The sequence below is a fragment of the Canis aureus genome, chromosome 5 (assembly GCF_053574225.1).
Source record: "Canis aureus isolate CA01 chromosome 5, VMU_Caureus_v.1.0, whole genome shotgun sequence".
NCBI lineage: Eukaryota > Metazoa > Chordata > Mammalia > Carnivora > Canidae > Canis > Canis aureus.
Window position 1 is genome coordinate 60589538 of NC_135615.1, and position 20309 is coordinate 60609846.

At 61.7% G+C, this 20309-nt stretch overlaps 1 protein-coding gene and 1 long non-coding RNA gene across 3 annotated transcripts in view; one reads left to right on the plus strand and one right to left on the minus strand.

The window, feature by feature from the left end:
* Positions 1-20309, minus strand: part of GNAO1 (G protein subunit alpha o1) — a 172986-nt gene that overhangs the window by 3875 nt on the left and 148802 nt on the right. Inside the window, exons 5-8 of one of the 2 annotated variants that reach the window (XM_077898374.1) lie at positions 16868-16996; positions 15070-15199; positions 11125-11278; positions 4941-8831 (exon numbers count right to left, since the gene is read on the minus strand). In XM_077898374.1, the coding sequence (XP_077754500.1) occupies positions 8644-8831; positions 11125-11278; positions 15070-15199; positions 16868-16996 (601 nt within the window). In that variant the 3' untranslated portion in view covers positions 4941-8643. Of the gene's footprint in view, positions 1-1620; positions 1775-4940; positions 8832-11124; positions 11279-15069; positions 15200-16867; positions 16997-20309 lie in introns of those variants that run through there. The other variant, XM_077898375.1, reaches the window with a different exon arrangement.
* On the plus strand, positions 1823-4584 carry LOC144314346 (uncharacterized). The gene is made up of 3 exons (XR_013380184.1): positions 1823-2034; positions 2604-2663; positions 4078-4584. It is a non-coding gene; the product is annotated as an uncharacterized LOC144314346 (long non-coding RNA).

Genomic DNA, 20309 nt, shown 5'->3' on the forward strand with positions numbered 1-20309 from the left:
ACTAACACTCACCAGTCCATGGACCCTGTCCCAAACTGGGTTCCCGTGGAGCAGGACCCAGGGGACAGGGAAGAGCCTTTGCAGGGAGGCCTGTGGGGGCTCTGGCTGCCGAGCCCCTCTCCGGTCACAACTTTCTAAGGCCCTGAACTGGTCCCAAAGGGCCCAGCTGAGGCTGAGGGAGGTCAGTCCCATCTTTGAGAGCGAGCTGCAGCCAGGCCCCCCATGGGCCCCTCGGCTCCGGGGCAGCGGGGGGCTGGGCCTTTCCGGCTTGCCCCATGCCCCCCAGACCTGTAGACTCCGGGGCCAGTGCCCCCTTTCTTGGTTTTCATTCTCTGGGTAACACTGATGGTGACGGCCGGTGCTAAGTGGGCTTGGTGCCTGGCTCTGTCCCTCCATCCACGCACAAGGTCCCCCAAGCCGTTGGCACCCCCAGCAGCCTCTGCGGGCCCCAGATGAACGGTGACGGGGTGGTTGGTCTGCCCGCGGCCGCAGGCGGGCTGGCTCTGAGGCTGCTTCTGCCCGCCCGCCTCTTGGAGCCCGTGCCCATCCCCTCTCCACGCACCCAGGGTGTCAAGCGCCCTGCAGATTCGCAAGCAGGGTGGTGCATCAGTGAGGAGATAGGTCCCCCTCCCCACCCAAGGGTGAAGGCCGACTCCTGCTCCTAGTAGACGGGGGTTGGGGGGCTGGCACCCATCTCTTCTGGACTCTGGCTGGCTCGGGGACCTGCAGAGTCCCGGGAGCTGAGTCCATGCTGTCATGTCTCCCTGGGGTGGTCAGAATGTGGGCTCCTGGCTGAGCCTCCTTGGGACACATCCTCCTCTCCACCCCCAGACCCCCTTCCCTGCAGGGGCCACTAGAGGGATGAAGGCTGCGCTCTCCCACCAGCACCGCTCCAGCCTTCAGCAGCGGCCGAACCGGCGAGAGGCACCTGACGCCGCATCCACCCCTTCTGAAGGAGCGTCTTTGGGGGGGTCAGTGATGCATCCTCCCGGGAGCCTCGTGAGAGAGACAGTGCCACCCACCCCCCAGAAGGCCAGAGAGAGGCAGGCCGGGGCAGAGGAGGCTTGTGGGGTCAGAGTGGTGTGATTTGAGGAAAGAGCCAGGGGCACAGGAAGAGGGGGACAGCAGGTAGAGTGGGGGGACGGAGAGGGGCATGGGTGGGGGGAGCAGGGGTGGTGGGGGAGGGGTGAAGGCCCCAGCGGGGCACCCAAGCAGGAAGGGGTAAAGGGCAGCCCAGGCCAGCGCGGGGCTCAGGGGAGGCCGCGGCGGGCAGGGGCGGCAGGGCAGTTGTTCTAGAGGGTGAGCGAGATGACAGAGGAGGCCTGTGGCCCTTCCCGCCTCCTGATTCCTGCCAGGTGGCGCTCGGTCGGTGACTGCAACACCCGTGGGTCAGGAGGCTCCCTTTCCCACGGCGCCCGGGCTGCCTCCTGGGACGCGCCAAGCCCGGCCGCAGCCTGCCGTCTCCCTGTCCCCGGTCCCTGCCGGCCCCGGTCCCTGGTCCCTGGTCTCTGCGGTCCCCGGTCCCTGCCGGCCCGGGGCAGAGCCCTCGCGCAGCCGACTCCGGCTGGTGGCTCTGGGAGAGCGGGCTCCCCGGCAGAGGCGGGGCCTCCCGACACCCACCTGTGTACTCAGGAAAGCAGATGGTCAAAGGTGACTTCTTGATCTTCTCACCGAAGAGATCTTTCTTGTTGAGGAAGAGAATGATGGAGGTATCGATGAAGAACTTGTTGTTACAGATGGAGTCGAAGAGCATGAGAGACTCGTGCATGCGGTTCTGCAGCCCCAGGCGGGGAGAGAGAGCGGGGGGGGGGGGGGGCACAGGGAGAGACAAGAAGAGAATTAGGCTTCAGAGGGAGGAACGGGGCTGCTCAGCAGCTCGGCGGGCCTCCTGTGCGCCCAGGGCTCCTCTGAAGGGGACAGTGGAACTGCGACCTGTCACAGCACAGCGTGGCTCAGTCCGCCGATCCGGGCGGTCTACACCCTCCTCCTGGGGCTAATGGCAGACACTGGACCCGGACCCACCATGGCTCCTGGGTGAGGCTGAGGAAAGGCTGACGTGGGCTCTCCCTGTGGCAGAGTCCCCAGCCGCCGGAGGGTCTCCCTGCATGGGCGGGTGTGCAGGGGTCGGGGGAAGGTGCTGGAATGGAGGCCCCGGGGAGCTGGGCTTTGGCACTTCCTGTCCAGGTCTTTCTCTGGGGCCCAATCTGTGGGTGACATCCTCTGGGAGCGGTGAGGGACTTGGCACCCCTCCTGCAGTCGGAGGGGAAGTCACACCAGGCTCCTGCCAGCATCCTCGGGGGGCCACCACTCTGGGGAGACATGTTCCTGCCCAGCTGCCTCCAAGAGCTCTGGGGAGCCTGGCCACTGACCCCTCTGGTGGGGTCACACTCAGCCGTGTCCGACCCTGCAAGGAGTTTGAAGTGGTGCAGACATGAAGTACTGTCTTGCACACAGAAGTCCATTTAGCAAAGGAGTGACTATCCTGGGCACTCCAAGTAGAGCAGGACCTGAGGGGGACAGCCCTGTGCCCTGGGCGAGGACAGACTCATCCTACTGTGGGGTGTCAAGCACACGAACCTGAGGAATGTTTCTTGGCAACGCAGGGGAGCACGTCTCTGCGAGCGAAGGCATTTCTGTATGGGAAGGTGGTTCCTCCATGAAAGGTACCTTCCCAGGGGAAGGGACAGCCACCCACTTTCCCCAAGGACCCTGTCCTAGCCCTGGGAACTTAGCCACTCCAAACCCAGCTCTGTGGGTTACTCCAGGCCACACTGAAACAAACTATTGCAGAGAGGAGGCGTGGGCATCCCTGGGCAGCATTCAATGGGGGTCACCTCATTCCCCGGGGCTGAGCTGGTTCTGAGAGAAAGGCGGGTGAGGAGGATAGTGGACTGGCCACCAGAGGTCACCAGGCCCCGCTCTGCCAAGCACCAAGCCCAGCACTTCACCTGCCTCATGTGACATAGTCTCACCAACCCCTAGGGAATACAGACAGGCGACGGAGCTGGGGCCCAGAAGAGCAGAGGCGTGTCCCCGGCCCTGGGCCAGATGCAGAGCTAATGACACGAAATGGGTTTGTCCAGCAAACGAGCAGACCTTTAGAGCAATAAATAATAGAGGGTCATGACCAGCTCTGTGCATCTTCAGTCCCTCTTTGTGACTGCATTATTACACCAGTGGCCTGTGACCAAGGGTCTCACAGCCCCCACCCCCGTTCTTATGGCTAAGGCCAGTTGCTAGAACGAGTTCTCAGCTGCCCCTCGGGAGCCTGGTTCTCGGCTCCTCTGGGAGCTGCAGCAAACGGCCCTGTCCTTGTGCTCTGAGACCGGTTCAGCAAAACCTCTGATCCTGTTACCCTCCTGGCCTCGACCGGCACATTCCACCCCCAGCCCCCCGCGGGCCTGTTGTCTGCACAGCTGCACTCGGGGAGTGGGGGGACCCATCTGCCCTGGTGGACTCCACCGGGCCTGTTCAGAGGACGGGTGGAGGCCAAGGCCGAGGGCTGGGGACACTCGGGCTCCCTGTGCCACCTCCGCAGGAGGAGTAGGGATGCTCTGCCACCCGAGGACTCAAACGAAAAGGCCTCCCTCCACACAGCCACCTGGTTCCGTAGCTGCTCCACCAAGAGCTGGAAGCCCATGGCCAGAGGCCAGCTCCCAAGTCCACTGCACAACCGCCCCAGCATCAGCCCCGGGGGTCGCGGTGGGGACATATGCTGGAGGGCTCAGGACCAGGAGGGGTGGCCCGGGTGACCTGAGCCGAGCAGGCCGGGCTGAAGGGCTTGCAGGACGAGTGCAGTTGCGCTCGGCTCAGCCCCCCACGGCCTCTGCCCAGGGGGCCGGGCACACGCACGCACCTGCTCCCAGAGCACACAGTCTAGCGGGGGGACGGTGCACGCACGCGGAGGTCTCTGGCCTGCAGCTCTGCGCAGTGGGAGCCGGGTTTGCGGGGAGGGTCTCGGAGGAGGTCCTGGAGGCTCAGGAGAACCGTGGGGAGGGGAGGCGCCGGCACTGAGCCCGTCCCCACCCGCGGGCCTGACCGCCGCCCTGCGCACACTGACTGCAACCCACCCCCAAGGAGCCCGGAGCTCGTCCTTGCAAGCTGCCCCGGAGGAGGAGGACGCAGGAGGACACACGAAATGGAGACAGCACCACGTGAGAACAGAGGAAGAAGCCAGAGATGACAAGCAGGCAACAGCCACCCCCTCCTGCCGGTCACCTTCCTGGCCCGCACACCCGCCCCCGCCGCTGCAGGAAAGCTTGGGCCCCCTGGCCGCTGTGTCCCCAGGGCAGTGGTGTGGCCCCACCAGGCACGCTGTGACCACCCCGAGGGGTCAGCAGGGCCCGGCCGGTTGCCAGGATCCTCCGGCCCCCAGAAGACTGTGCCCCTTGGCCAGGTGGCCCGCAGTCCTGGCCCCGGGGTGGCTGGGCCGAGCGCGAGGACAGGTGTGGGTGTCATGGTGTCGTGCGGCTACACTGGCGGAAGCTCTGAGCGCGGACACAACACAGCACGCTCGCGCGAGGAAGCTGGCACTTTTATTAACGGCAGGTCACTAATAAATACATTACGGCAGCCAATAAATTATTACAGTAACTAGAGATTTATTAAACCAACAAGTCACTCTTCTTACAAAATTATAGTTAATGTGGGGTGGGCGGTGGCAGGGCTGGCAGGTGGGGCCGCTGCACTTCAGGGAGGTTTGCTAAGGAGGGAGCAGGCCCTGGCTCCCCTTTGCTGGGGACAGGGTGGGGGCAGATGGGCCAAAGCAGGTGGGGAGGAGGCCTGGGGGGGATGGTGGGGAGGAGAGGTCTGGGGGGGACAGTCGGGGAGGAGGTCTGGAGGGAACGGTGGGGGGGAGAGATCTGGGGGGGACGGTGGGGAAGGGGCCTGGGGAGGGACGGTCAGAAAGGAGGTCTGGGGGGTATGGTGAGGAGGAGGCGGGGGGGGGGGGTGACGGGGGGGAGGATATCTGGGGGGAGGGTTGGGAGGAGGTCTAGGAGGTACACTGGGGAGGAGCCAGGAGAGGAGCAGGAGCCCCAGGGCCTGGCTGCTGCCAGGGAGGCAGCAGGGGTGGGGCGGGGGGAGGGAGATGGCCGGGCCTGTGCTCAGCAGGGCGGCAGAGCTGCAGGCTGTGCAAATGGACTGTGGGCTCCTGCTGGTGGTCCTGAGCACTGGGCCTGGAGCAGAAAGCTTCCCCTCCAGAGGGACCCCCTCTCTGCCGAGGGCCTGGGACTGTGGGACTCGAAGGCCGCCTTCCTGCTTCTGTGCCAGCCTGCCTCTCCCTCGCCGGGGGTCTTGGTCTGCCTGGGGCGGGGTGTGTCCGCAGCCCCAGAGCCCCCAGAGGGGAGGCCCCACTACGCCTCTGGGCAGCATGGTTCAGGACTGGCTTCCCTGCAGGGTGGCTGTGGGGAGGCGGAGGCCCGACCACCAACACCCAGCGGCAGCTCCCACGCTGGCCCTGTTCCCCGGTCTGCTGCTGTGCCCTGTCCCCTGCCCGGGGCCGCTGGGACCCTTCAGTCTGTAGGCTTGGGCGCCAACTCGGGGGACTGAATCCATGGTGGCCACAGAGCCAGAGCCTCGGGCCTCAGGGCCTGCGAGCTGCCAGGGTGCACCTAACTTCCGCAAGGCTCAGAGGAGAACCTGCTCAAGGGGGCTGGACAGAGCTGCGGCCGCTGGGCCGGCGGATTTCCCTGCCTCAGGGAGGCCCGGGGGAGGGTAACTGGAAACACTCTTGGGAGCAGCCCCCCCCCGCAGGGCTCGGCCTGCAAAGGGCAGGGCCTGGGGAGAGGACTAGGCGGCCCGGCGGCTTGCGGGCCGGCGGCCTAGGGGGGCCCTCGCTGCTGCTGCCCAGCGCAGGCGTGGACGTGGACGGCGCCGCGGGGTGGGGGCTGGGCGGGGGCCAGAGGTGGCTCTGCCGGCACCAGAGCGGGTGGGGGTCTCCCGCCTGTCCGCCACCACTCCTGGGCAGGCGCACACGACGCCTGCTGGGCACGACCCCTGCTGGGCCAGACGGGAGACGAAGGGGCCGGCCCGGCATCTAAGGCCTCCGTGGAAGCTGGCCACAGAAGGCAGAGTGTCGCAGCTGTTGGCAGGGGACCCAGAGCCAGGGAGAGCCCCCACTGGGCCCGGGGAACCGCTCCCCCCAGCCAGGCCAGAGAGCCCCGGAGCTCTCTCAGTTCTCAGCAGGAAGGCCAAGGCTGGGCCTTCGTGAGGGCAATGGGTGCAGGGCACGGAACTTGCTCACAGGCAGCTAGATGGCAGGCACGGTTTTCATGGGTTTGGCAAAGGTGCTCCTCCTAGAAATCCAGTTTTTCCTTAGCCTGCTAAATGAGGGCGATCCTCAGACACTAAGCACGGTCCTTTTGGGGACATGCACGGGGCCACTGTAGACAAGAGACCCACCCACGTCTCGTCTCTCACACTCTCAACCTCTTCCCCTTATACACGCGACGGAGCCAAAATTCATTGTCACCCTCTGTCATCCCTCCCCACAGTGGAGCCACCGGTGTGACGAGGATGGGAGACGCAGCGGAGGGAGGGAACTTCATCCTGGATACCCGCTCCTTGGGGGCTTCCACCCCGGGCGAGACAGTGGGAGCATTGCAAGCAGCATCAGGGCGGCACAGGGCACAGAAGGACAGGAAGGCCCCAAGTGACCTGCCCCTCTGGCCCCCCTAATGCTGCAGACAGGGGTCCGGGTGGGGGCAGCGGGGCGATGGAGAGCCCTAGGCCCAGGTGGCCAGTGACTTCCACGTCCAGGGCCATGGCCTTAGAGGTGGGGCTGGCCAAGCACCTCTCCTCTCGGCAGCTGCTTTGGAGTGCGGGCTCACGGGGCAGAGTTAGGGGCGCAGCTGATCACAGCAGGGTGGTAAGGCCGGGACATAACTCCTGTGTCTTTGCTGCTGGGCAGAATGACCTCACTGGCCCTGGCTGCTCATGGCGTCGGGACTGTTGGTTCTAGGGGCCTGTCCTCTGCTGTGCCCCAGCACCTGCTACAAGGTACCTGGTACAAGTACTGGACTTGGGCTGGTGGGCCGGTTCCTGCAGCCTGGCCGCCTCATGATTTCCCACAAGGCCAGGGGCAGCAGCGAGAGCACCAGATGAGGCATCTGGCACTAGGGAGGACGCCCTGGGCTTCCCGTGCACCAGCCAGGGCTTCATGCCTGCTGGAACCAAGAAACCCAAAGCTGATGGCATGGGGCTCTTCCTGGCTCTAGGCCATCCAGGGGGCTGGGAAGGCAGTCCGGAGTGGAGCCCGGGAGGGCAGATGGCTTGAAGAAGGAGCCAGAGGCCTCCCCAGGGGCACCCCGGGGCTCCCAGGGAGAGCCTGCCTGGGGTGTTGGCTGGTGGCCTTGGCCCATGGGAGGCCCCTGCATGTGAGAGAGAGGTGTGCTGACCGCCCGAGGCCAGCGAGGGCCTGGGTTACCACAGTCACCCCACCCCTTTCTGCTCAGGGACCTCTGTAGCAAAGCCCTTGCAAGGCAACCTAGGACTCCCTCCAGAGAAGGGGGCGCTGGGAGCCAGCCTGGCCTCCCTCATAGTGTACGTTTGAGGATGGTGGTCCCACCCTCTGTCCTCCTCTGCTCCTGAGGGCTGGCAGGATGCCACAGGCTTTGGACAGACTCTGGTTTCCTCACTGAGACAGAAGGAAGCTGGGGTCTTGGCTGCAGGCTTGGGCCTCCCCAGCCACAGAACACAGGGCCTGAAGGGCCCTGCCTGCCCTTGCTGAGTTGGATTCACTGTGAATTCGAGAAGGAAAAGCAGGTCTACTCACATTCTAGAGCAGCTGCGTGACACCCAGGCGACTGAGAGAAAGTGTGGGTCACCCCTGAGCCTTGAGCACCGGGCATGTGAGGCTCTCATCCCAGTCAACACCACAGCTACTTCCCCTCAGCCTCCCTCCTCCTCCCCCCACCTCCCTCCAGGCGCGAGGCTCCACCCCTCCCACCATCAACCACAGGCCTCTGCAGTATGTCAGTCTCAGAAGCATTCCCTGATCTCTGAGGAGTCAGGGATCGGGGTTCCCAGGAAGGCAACGGGAACCAAGGGTGTGCAAGGAAGGATGGCCCAGAGAAGAAAGGGCCTGGGCCAGGGGGCTGAGATCCAGGTAGAAGGAGGGAGGCACTCGCCAAGGTCGAGCTCTGGGACCCTCTCGCCTTTGGGAGGGTCCCACCCTGGCTTTTGGTGACGGAGCTGCCCTCGACCAGAGAGACCTCAGAAAAAGCTGAGCAGGGGCTCCTGCTGGCCCCACCCTGGCCAGCACCCTGCCCCCCGGAGCCACCCTCACACAGGAGGAGACCCTGGGACTTGGAGTACGAGTCACGAGTCACCGAGTGTAGTGCATGCCCATTCTGGGCCAAACGGCGGCCAGGCCTCCCTCCCCCCAGGACACGACACTCAGAGGCGAAGCAGAGGCCAGCAGGGTGGGTGCCTGCGCAGCCCCATGTTACCACATGTTCTGATGCCTGGGGGCAGGGCAGCCGGTGGAGGTGTGCCTGTGCTCTCCCTCCGTGCTCCCGCCCCTGAGGCTTCTTGGTCGAGTGCAGAGAGTGGCGTGAGCGGTGGCGGTGCTCCGGTTCCAGGGCAGAGGATGGGGCAGAGGGCCAGGCAGGGAGGTGGGCAGCCGGCAGGTGAGGCAGGGGCTCAGTAGAGGCCGCAGCCCCGCAGGTTTTTGGCGATGATGACGTCCGTCACGGCATCAAAGACAAACTGGATGTTGTTGGTGTCAGTGGCGCAGGTGACGTGGGTGTAGATCTCCTTGTGGGCTGACTTGTTCTTGCTCTCGTATTGGGCCTGGATGTAAGCCACGGCTTCTGTGAAGGCACTGGGGCCTGCAGAAGAGACCAGGGGTGGGCCGGTGAGGCGAGGCCCGGCCTCCCCTGCGACAACCCCAAGGGCAAAACCTGACGGTGGGGTGGGGTCCAGGGCTCAGCTAAGCCAACAGGGGACGCGAAATCCAGTCTGGAGTCCGCGTCCAGCATGAAAACAACGAAGCATAATGATCAAAGCTCGCTGTGCCTCATCTGTATTAAGGGTGAGTCCTGTATCATGAAGCTTCTGATTTCCTTTTAAATTTGCACCCACTGCCTCTTGCTCCAAGTGTTCTTAATGCTGTGGCTGTGGGTCTTGCTTAGAGAGGGTGGCCCTGGCTGAGACACCCTGTAGGCAGGTCCTCCCCGGGTCACCTCTTTTGGCCATTGCTGGGCGCCCGTGAGCCACCTTGGCCTCCTCCCTCCTCCTTCTCACCCTTTGCCTTTCTCACATTCGCTACCAGGGATTAACAACTGCCTGGCGCCGCTGCCGTCCTGGGGGGTGCCACAGTACCCTGTTCCCGGTGAGCCCAGGGCCAGGTGTTTCCAGAAAGCAGTTGCTGTCCGGGAGAAGCAGAACAGGACTCCTGGCTTTGCACTGAAGCCCCCACAGGCTCCAGGAGTCTCAGCCCAGGCATCGTAGGGCTGCCAGCACCTGCCAAAGGCAGGCAGGGAATGGAGCTGGATCTTACAGCCACAGTGCTCACTGGGGTGGAAGTCTGGGGGTGGCAGCCCCTTAGGTACCTGGGCACATGGGCCTGGCCTTGAGGGCTTACCTGACCACAGCTCCTTCTGAAATCAGGGCAGGAGGTGAGGGAGAGTGTCCCTGGACCTACAGGTAATCACTCAGGCCTCCTGAGCTCCAAACTAGCCTCAGTGACCAGCCCATCTTGCCTGCTTCCGCTCTACCGCAGGCCACAGCCCAGATCACCCAGGGTGGGACCCACAAACCCCCAACTCATGGCTACAAGGCGGCTGACTGGGGGGCATGAGGGCCTTGTCCATCTCCGTTCGCCTGCCACTGGGGGGCCTGGCCTTTGGGGAAATGGAGACAATACTGCCTGCCTGGCCCAAAGCCCCGACCCCCCACATCTACTCTCAGGGAAGTAGGGTTTGGCCTGGGGGCTTCCCTGACAGGCCTGCCTCATTGGGACTCTGCCCCTGCCCTGTGCTTTCCAGGTCAGGGGCTGGTCAGACCGGGGATGCCCACTTCTCCACCCACTCACCCCTCTGGCCAGGCTCTGGTCATCTGGAAAAGCCAGTGGGCACTTGGGCCGTTCTGACCACCTCTGCTGGTGCAGGGGCCCCGTTTACGCTGCCTTCCCTGGCTGTCCGTATGTCCCACAGTTAGGCAAACTGTGGCAACGTTAACAGAGGTGGCTCTGACCTCCTTAGCCCCTCTGCAGGGAGCCCAGGGGCTCTGCTGCTTGAGAAGCCCTGTCATAGCCAAGGGGCCACTCGTATCTTATAAGAGCCCGTGCAGGAGGTGCTGTTACAGCACGTGTTAGTTACAGTCTTCACAGTGATAGCAGGGACGCCTGGGTGGCTCAGCGGTTGAGCCCCTGCCTCTGGCTCAGCACGTGATCCTGGGGTCCTGGGATCCAGTCCCACATCGGGCTCCCTGTGAGGAGCCCACTTCTCCCTCTGCCTCTGTCTCTGCCTCTCTCTCTGTGTCTCTCATGAATAAATAAATAAAGTCTTAAAAAAAAACAGTAATAGCAAATGCTCAGTGGGCACTTATCATGGGCCGCTGCCACGCTAAGTTCTCCATGCTCATTAGCTCACTTTGTCCTCACAGCAAGTCCTGAGGGAGGGCTGCTTAATCCCAGTGATTAACCCCAACTTGCAGACGTGGAAGCGGGAGCCTCGACAAGTTATGTAACCTGCTATGAGTGGCAGAGCTGGGCATGACCCTCGGGCTGCCTGACCCAAAGCCCCGCTTTTAAGCCCCTTGTCACCCTGATGCTGTCACCTCTCCGATACTGTGTTTACAGATGCCCGAGCCGAGGCCCCCAGAGGGGTGGAGCTCACACAGCCTGTGCGTGTGGCAGAGCCAAGATTCCAGCCTTGCACCCCCTGACCAGGAAACTCGAGCGGCCCGCCTGCCCAGCTGGCCTCCCAGCGGCACATCTTGGGGATGGGGGAGGCCCGTCTTCGGCTCTGTGCTGGGTTCTTCCTCACAGAATGCCCTGCATCCTCAGAGCACGGTGAAGGCTCACTGGGCTCAGTAACGGGGTGGCTCCCTCAGGGATTCACGTGGCCAGAAGCAGTGACGCAGGCTCCTGCTCTAGCTGCCGGGATGGGGGCTCTCTACCTGTGTATTCGGGGAAGCAGATGGTTAACGGGGACTTCTTGATCTTCTCTTCAAATATGTCCTTCTTGTTAAGAAACAGGATGACAGATGTGTCTGTGAACCATTTGTTGTTGCAGATGCTGTCGAAAAGCTTCAGGGACTCGTGCATGCGGTTCTGCAACAGAGTGGAGAGGCAGGTGAGGGCTGGCAGTGCCCGGGGCACCCGACTCCCCACGGCCACCGACACAGCGCGCCAAGCAAAGGAAAGGCCCACGGAGGTGGCTAAATGCACCACTGAGGGATGGAGATGGGACAACCTGCAGGACAAATGAGACACGCTCCTTACTTCACTCCACACGCGGGCAGGCTGCCCCCCGTCCCCCGCCCCCTGGCCCAGGCCAGCGAAGTCCCTGGATGGGCCCCAGCTCACAGAGAGGACATGCACCATGCACGCAGGGGGCACCACCATCCGACACGTCTACACGGAGCCATGGGCCATGCACAGTTCTCTACCAGGGTCTCATTCGGTTTCACCAGCAGGGGTGGGAGGGTGCACACATTCCTTTGGGAAACATTAACCGAGGATGGAGAGATCCTCGAATTAATCCAGAGTTGGAAGCAGACACCAGGGGGACAGCGTCTGGGGGGTGATCTTGCTGTGGCCTTGGTGTAGTCGGGGGATTGGGTTGGTTGGCTGGGCCACGGCTGGGCCGGGGGTGGCTCTGGGTGCGAGCCAGTTGTTGGGGCTGGTTTCTCAGTAGAGTGGCCAGAAGAACCCCAAGAAGAAACCCAGCAAAACAGATTAACACAGAAAGGAAGATAAAAACCCAGAATACAGGAGGAAAAGAGAGAGAAAAAACTGAAATATTGGCTCAACCAGTCTTGGGTTCAGGGAGTCAAGGCCAGCCCATCCTGAGGCCCCTACACAGGCTGGCGGAGGCCACGGTCCCCTGGGACCAAGGACGAGGATGGTGGGAATGGGCGGGGCAGGCAGTCACAGCAAAGTCACCCGGCGGGGCCCTGACAACCTGGTGCTTTCAACTCTTAACTGGTGGTTTTGGTTGGAGGGAGGCGCTTCATACCTGCCCAGCTTGGAGCATCTCTCAGAATCTGTTCATGGTTTTGGCCTTGGTTTGACAAGTTAAGGCCCGGCTGGCGGTGGAGACGACAGTGGCAGTGAAGAAGTGGTGGCAGGCCGAGGCCTGGGGCCGCTGGAGCCACCGGCCTGAGGCATGAGGACAGGACGAAACCCTCGGGCTGCCAGGGTGCAGTGGATGGGGCGGCCTGCCGGTGGGTGGGCGGCCTGGAGCCCCCTGGTCAGGCTCCTCTGTCTTGGCTGTCCCATGAGTGCCTCGAGGGTCGTGTGGGCTAAGCACAGAGGAAGTGTGAGGACCAAGGACAGTCAGCAGGGTCTAGTTCTTGCCTCCCGGGGGTGGAGTGTCTGTGTCTCACAGCTCGTCCTTTCGCCACACGCTTGGCTGGAGCAGCCTGACCGCAGCCATCTCCTGAGCGCAGAGTCCTGGGTGCTGTGGGTCTCACCACTGCCCATGAGGCTGCTCAACCACTGAGGACATTTTATGAAGGAGGAAGGGAGAGGCTGCCCATGCTCACCCGGTGGCAGATGTGGGGCCGGGACCAGGCTCTGGACCAGACCCTTCTGGCTCCCCAGCTGCCCAATGCTGCCGTGTCCCAGACACACAGACATTCACTTGGTTCTCTAGCAATGGTATCGTTCTTGCTGCCCCCGTGGCACTGAGCCGTCTTTGTGCATGGTTGTCATGTCCTGAAGCCCATTCCTGGAGGGGCTGCTGCTCTTCCCAGTAGGCAGAGGCAGCCTGCTTTGGGGCAAAAAGGGCTCCAGAAAAAGCCCATTCTTGGCCTTGGCTTCCCCAAGGTCCTGTGCTTCTGCCCTTATGAACAAGGGCAGCGGAAACGGGGCAGGAAGAGAGAGGATAGAGGGTAGAAGAGGAACAGTAAAGGCAGGAAGAGAAGGAGGCGAGGAGTGTGGGGGCTGGGCTCCCAGCACAGTAGCGGGGCTGATGAGGTGCTTGCAGAGGTCTGGCCAGGCTGGACAGAGCACAAGGCCTGGCACCTAACCAGCCCCACATTCACTGGGGGCCTTGTGGCGGCCAAACCCACATAGGTGTCCCTTGTGCTTCTGGGCGAGTGAGAGGCCCAGCCCTGTGGCTGCTGAGCCTGGAACCTGGGTTTAGGCTGTGTGCATGCCCGGGAGGGCAGGTGGCAGGGGAGGGGCCCTCCTACCCTCCAGTTCTCAGTTTTCTTTGCAACCTGTGGCTGGGCTAGCATTGCACTCACTGCCCAGCCCTGCTTCTTACTCCTGGGCATTGGAGGGAGCGAGATGAGCCAAGTGCAGCCCAAATCATGCAGGTGGCTGCCTGGACAGCGAATAGCAGCTCCAAAAACAAAGAGTCATCGGCGAACAGTGAGAGATGTGCTGGGGCTGTCCCCGTGCAGGGATGCACGGTGGGGGGCGCAGCCAGGAGCCATCCCGGGCTGTGGGGTGGCCAGTGAGTCCGGGTCCAAGCACAGCCCAGGGTATGTGTCTACCCACCAGGCTCCAGGGAGCTAGAAGCTGCAGCCTGCCGAGGCCACTGAGGATGACTGTTACCAGAGAGAGCTCACAGCCAAGGCCCCAGGACCTTGCCCCTGGACAAGGCGGGGCTTAGAGGGCCTTGTTGGAACTCAACTTAGGGATGTAGTTGGCCCCAAAAGAGGAAGGCAAGGTGGACAAAGCAGCATGAGGATCACCCACCCTGCCGGCGGCTCCAGTCCCACTCTGCCAAGACTCAGCACCATGTGGGTCTCTCCCCACAGCACGGCACCCCCAGCCCACAGCCTCTCAGATCTGCACAGCAGCCCTGTGGGAGCGACAGGCCAGGGCCGAGGCGGAGACACACCCAGAGAGAAGCCCACCTTGTCCAGGGTCTACCATGACTGCAAACTGCTTCATGCTCTCAGTGCCGACTTTGAGAGCCTCGGGGTCTGAGTGTAGGTCTGAGTGAGGGTCGGAGTGTGCTCCCCACAGAAGCAGCTGACAAATGCCAAGGGCACGACCCCACAGCCAGGACCCCAGAGCCCCCAGGAGATGCCACAGGCTCGTCTCCAGGGAGCCCACGGGTGCATCATGCCAACACTGGCTTCCCCCAGAGGCTCTGACACCCCCCACAAACAGAGACAGTGGCCAGTGACACCACAACCCGCAGCTGAGTGCTGCCGTGCCAGAAACTGTTCTGAGCATTTCATGCGCAACCTGTGATTCTATCGCTGATGGCCCCCGACAAAGGTACTATTGTTACCCTGCTTTGACAGATAAAGGTAACAGAGGTAGGGAGTGGGCCACTGGAATTGGGCAGGGAACCGGGAGTAGGCCCAGAGGAAGGCTGCACCTCTCTCCAGGTGAGGGTCTCCCTTTGAAGCCAGCTGGGCCGTCCTCCGAGGCCCTGGACTGAGGACGATGGGGGGACAGCAGGTGGAAGCCGGGGCTGCATCCTCTGAGGAGGGGCCCTGCACCCTGCTGCCAGGAACCAGCACACCACGGCCGTGCCCCTGCCGGCCACAGATGGCTCTCCTGGCCACAGCCTGGCCAGCGCTCAGGGCGGGCTCTCAGGCCTAAGAACAGCTGTCTGTCTTACATATATTCTTGCTTGACTACACCTTGATTTCTTTTAGGATTTGCTTAATTCCGTTCTGGCGCCATGGCCTCTGTGTCTCTGCTGTGATTACTGAAGAGGCACTAACTGCTGGCAGCCCAGAGGTTGCAGGGATGTCTGTCATCCATCTGTACACAGCCCCTGAGCCAGGGCGGGCCTCCGTGGCCTCTCCTGCGCCTGCATCACGAGGCGTCTGCCTGGCTGCAGTTGCAAGAAGTAGCAGGCCCGGCCCCCCAGTGGCGGAACCCCAGCCGCTGAGTGCGGTCACAGGCCGGGCAGGCCCAGGGCCACTCACCGTGGTCTCGTCTTCATGGAGCACCTGGTCGTAGCCGCTGAGTGCGACGCAGAAGATAATGGCTGTGACGTCCTCGAAGCAGTGGATCCACTTCTTGCGTTCAGATCGCTGGCCCCCGACGTCGAACAGCCTGGTGGAGAGAGAGGAGAGCTATGGGCCATGGATGGTGGGGCGTAGACAGGTGTGGGAATGCCTGCAAGCCCTGAGAGGGTGCTGATGGGCAGACTAGTGCCGTCTGCCCGGCAAGGGGCTGCGCTCACATGCTGGGGCTCGAACACCTGCAGCTGCATGAAGGGGTGCACCTCGGCTGGCTCCCCCCATAAATGCCTCTGTGAGGCCCTCTGCCCACAAGGGGCAATGTGCACATCCTGTTCCTGGCCTTCCGAATGTGTCCATTCCTGTCTGTGGTCTCGGCAAACTCCAAACCTGGGGGGGGGGGATGTCAGGGGGGCTGGGATCGGCACCCATTACTTGGAGGGAAAAGGAGGCACCACAGGGTGAGGGCCCCGTGGTCCTGGCAAGAACGAGGATGGTGGGACTAGGGTTTGGCCTGGGTGCATCTGCAGACAAAGCCTCATCTCTGCTCTATGCCAGCCCTTCCTGGCAGCTGGCTACCTGCCTCTCCCCCTCTAGACACCACCTCCCAGGGAACACGAGGGCTGTGGGCAGGTGGGACCAATGTCCTGGAAGTCAGAGGTCAGTCTCATGCCACCTAGGCCTGGGCCCTGGCCCTGTATGTACAGGGACCCCAAGCCCTCCCGGCAGAGAACAATTGCAGGCAGAGGCCAGCGTAAGCTCCAGGCAAGGAAGCAGGTGGAGTTCCCGTCTCACCCCCACCTCCACTTGGATCCTGCTTCCACATCTGAAATACAGGGGCAGGGGCATGGCTCTGTGAGCCCTCCACCATGCGTATGCTCAGACTCTGCCTGCTGCGCAGCCCTATGCCCAGAGGGGCAAGCTGGAGACACTTGGCCCGGTGCTGCACTTCCCAGGTTTAGGGGAGGCTCTTGTGTCCAATGCTGCCTGTTGGGCCCAGGGCCCCGGAGACAGAACCCCAGCTCCCTCAGCCTGTCTGGGAGCAGGCAGGAGCTTGGGAGGTGGTATGGGATCCCCAGCCTCTCTTCCTGCTCCACGGACACCAGGAACCACATCTGGAAGGTAGGTGGGGGCAGGACCGGGACTCTCAGGCCTCAGTACAGAGAGGTTACCGCAGGTGGGGGCACAATCTCCAGGAGGCCCTGAGAAATCCAGCTTCATGCCTCAGGCTTCTGTTCTGAGGCACTCAGAGCTCCTAGACTTGAGCTGTGCTCTGTGCTTGGGCACAGCCTCGGTTTCCCCACATGTACCTAGAGATGGTGGGTCAGCTGATTTCTGAGCCCCTTCCAGCTCTGAGATTATCTGGGTCCTTGAGGTCGCACAGACACTGCTTGGGCTTATCCATCCCTCTTTCCCTCTCCACACAGGGAGGCCTTTGAGGGGCCACCAGGGGGATTTTCCCTCCTCCTCCTCCTCCTCCTCAGAAGTCACTCAGGGACAGGACTCCCCTCCTTTGTCCACTCACATCCTCCCTGTTCCTTGGAGACCCCCTCCAGGATGCCTCTTCCAGGAAGCCTCCCTGGTCATCCTGGCCCCTGAACTTGGTGGAAGACAGACTCACAGACAGGTCCCTTCTTGTCTCGAACTGCCTGTCCCCAGTGGAAAGCTCCCCAAGGCAGACGAGGTCAAGAGGTCAAGAGGCTGGTGTCTCCCACCTGTCACAGTGCCCTCATCAGGGTTCGGGGGGCTCCCTGGGACTTACCTGAAGTGGAGGTTCTTGAATGTGAAGTGAGTTTCTACGATGCCGGTGGTTTTGACCCTGGTTCGGAGGATATCTTGCTCAGTGGGCTGGTAGTCGGCGGCCCCGATCCGATCCAGGCTGTCCAGGTAGCTGGGGATGGGAACACACAGGGCCCTGGAACAAGCCAGCCCAACCCTAGGCAGCACCTCTTGGGTGCTGACCACGGAAACGATGGCACCACCTCACCCAGGACCGGTGTTGGGGGCAGAGGGTGGGAGGTGCCCACCGTAGCAGGAGCCTATGCCCAGCCCTCATGTTCTCAAAGAGCCTCTAACTTAGACCAAGGGCCGTGTGCACTGCTCCAGGTTCATTTAGAGGTCTTACACGAGACTAACATGTTTGTGATGCCACTTCGCCATGTCTTCATCTTAAAATAATAGTGGCCAATGGTTACATTTTACTCTTCACATGTGTGATCATGTTTCTTCCTTAATTTCCCTGAATTATATGTACCATTTTACAGTTTAGAAAACTAGATAAGTACCTTGCCTGGCTGTGAGCCAGGGCTCAAACCCAGACATCTTGCTCCAGGTCCACCTCTTAACAGTACTCTTGAGTGTTTCCTCTGGGCATCCGCCCACCTTTCTGTACTTGCTTAGGGTCTATCAGGGCGTCTACTGCATCTTCCCATTTGATGCCCTTGGAAGAGCGCCTCAGAGGTCATACAACCAGGCAGTGGCTGGACCCACGTCTTTGGCACCGGGGCTCTCTTCACAATACCACTTGCTCTGGAGACAGATTATGTCTTTGCACTTTATCCACCCAGGCCAGGCAGCTGGGAAGGCTTTGGGGGATCTGTGAGGGTTAGGTTTGAACCCAAAGCGGGGTGGTATCTGGAAAACCAGGGAGAAGGGAGATGGGCCAGGCCTGAAGGAGGAGTCAGTGACTCACAGGGCTGGCTCTGCCACCTGCCCCTGCCCCACCTGCTGGGGGAGGACCACACACAGCTCACAGGGGAGGAGCCCCGAGGGTCCAAGCCACAGGACAATGTGAGGTTCCCGGTCAGCACTAGCTCTGGGACATGTGCGAGTCAGTTTCTCAGTTTGAGGATGTTCATGGGGCTGGAAGGGGGGGATACCTTCATCAATGAGGGTTTGTGCTCTTAAACCAATAATCCAAGCCTACCTAAAATCCTTGTGAGCATTTTTCCCTCAAGAAATAAAACTAAATGAGGGATTCCCAAGGGTAGGAGGCATAAGCTTCAAGTCACACTGTTAGAAAAGGGACACTGCTAGCATTTGAGTCTGGAGATACCTGATTCCCAAAGTGGTACCCTTAAACAGGCCTCCAGGCCTCCTCTCCTCTGTGGAAGTTGGGGACCAGAGGCTGCAGAGCAGACCTGGAAGCTCTGGCTGCCCCAGCATCTCCTGGCCAGGCCCACGGGAGCTTCTAGGATCAGCCCTTCCCAATCCTCCTAAGCCCTCTGAGCGTGACCCCTTGTGCCCTGCCCACCGGCTCCTCTAGCATCACTCCAACTGCCTCTGCTTAGGAGCTTTACTGGTTTTGAAAGGACCCCTGTTTTGTTGTCTCCGGCTGGACACCAGGGCTGGGGAAACCACCTTTAGACAGAAAATCTGGCTCTCTGTCTCTATGCTGGCTGAGCCTCACACAGGGACATGGCCAGGGGAGGGGACGATGAGCATGTGGGAGGGGCACCTACTCTATGTACCACTGTCCTGGGTGTGGGATGAGGCAATGAACACGACCAGTACAGTCCCTATCTTCCCAGAGCCTACATTTGTGTGTGTGCGTGTGCGTGTGCATGCACGCACATGTGAGATAGTTAACGATTAAGATACAGAACATGTCAGGAGGTGGTGTCAGCAGGAGAGATAGGAAGTTGGTAAGGAGAAAGCTGGAGAAGTGTGGCTAATGGACAGAGGGTGGCTGGAGAAGGAGGTTGAGGGGAGCTGGGTGAGCTGCCCACCGTGCCCAGCATGAAGCCAGTGGGTGCAGAGGCCATCCTGTGGTGGAGGTGGAGCCTGGGATGCAGGCCTGTGAAGGGGTGGTGTGGTGGGACGCACCTGTGGCAGGAGTAGTGAGCCTTGGGGCTGGAGTGGGGTAATGGAGGCAAGGGTGGGGCATCATGTGTAGGCACTTGGGCTTTCCCTCTGAGCAAGATGGGAAGCTTCTGGAAGGCTCTGATGGAAGAGTGTGGGAATGAGGACTCTGTGACTGTAAGGAGAGCATCTCAGGGGGGAGTAGGGACACCTGTCAGGAGGTTGTTGCAACCCTGCATGCCGGCAGGATACAGCGATGGGAGGTGGGACGTGGAAGGTGGGATGTGGGAGGCAGAACCCAGGAAAGCCACCTCCTCGTGGTGTAATGCAGCTGCTCTTAGTGGAGGAAGAGCGGGGCCAGGGCAGGCTGGGCCAGGCTGGCAGCTGGGAGCCCGGCGGCACGTACAGACCTCAGATGTACTGAGATGTCCGCATGGACACTGAGGAGGCAGCACTCAGAGGGTGGGTGGGGGGGGGCTGGCGGCAGACAGTGAGAGTCATCCCAGTGGGCAAGGGACTGAGGGTGACGTGGCAGGAGAGGACCAGCCAGGCCCTCCGTGGACTGGAAGAGGAGGCACAGGCAGGACACGGGGAGGGGCCTGAGGCCCCGGGGGTGCATGGGGGTACACGGGGCTGCCGTAGGAGTGGTGGAGAGCCTGAGCAGGCTTGGCGGGGTACGGGAGCAAACCTGAGGGGAGGGCTCCAGAGACAGGGGCGGGAGGAAAAACTGCCCTACCCAAACCATGGAACTAGCTCCTACGGCCCCTGCCTGGATGTGCTCAGGCTTCCGGGCTGCTGGGGCTTGTCTCAGTGTCACTCACAGGGATGAAGGGAGAGCCAGCCCTGCCCACAGGGGCCTGAGTGCAGGGAGCCTGGCAGCACGGGCCACCTCCCTGTCCCCTCCGGGCCCTGTCCTTACCTGTCAAGTGTGAGGATGGGGCTGGGGAAGTTGGTAAAGGAATCGGGGCCTTCGGGAGCCACTCGCACCATCCCCCTGGGATTAGAGCCCGAGACAACTCTGTGGGGCTCCCTCTCTCTCAGTCACAACAAATCCAGTTAACTGTTTTGTATATTGCACCCCAGATTCTGTAAGAAAAGGGGACCTGGCTGCTAACACCGTGACCACAAAGCCTGGACCAGGAAGGCTTAAGGCCCTTTGGTCCTGACTGCTGTGGGTTCCTGCCCTCGCCTGCCCCCGGACCCTGTCCCAGGGACAAACACAAAGAGAAGGAGGCAGGTTTCCTCAGCTGACTTGGTGGGGAGTTGACAAATATTGACTCATGTTTCTTATTTAAAGTTATAAAGGTAACCACCAGAAGAATCACAAGTAATCCCCTAACTAGCAAAAAACTGGTGGTGGAAGTGGAGAAGAGACACCGGAGGCAGGCAGGTGCACTGAATTC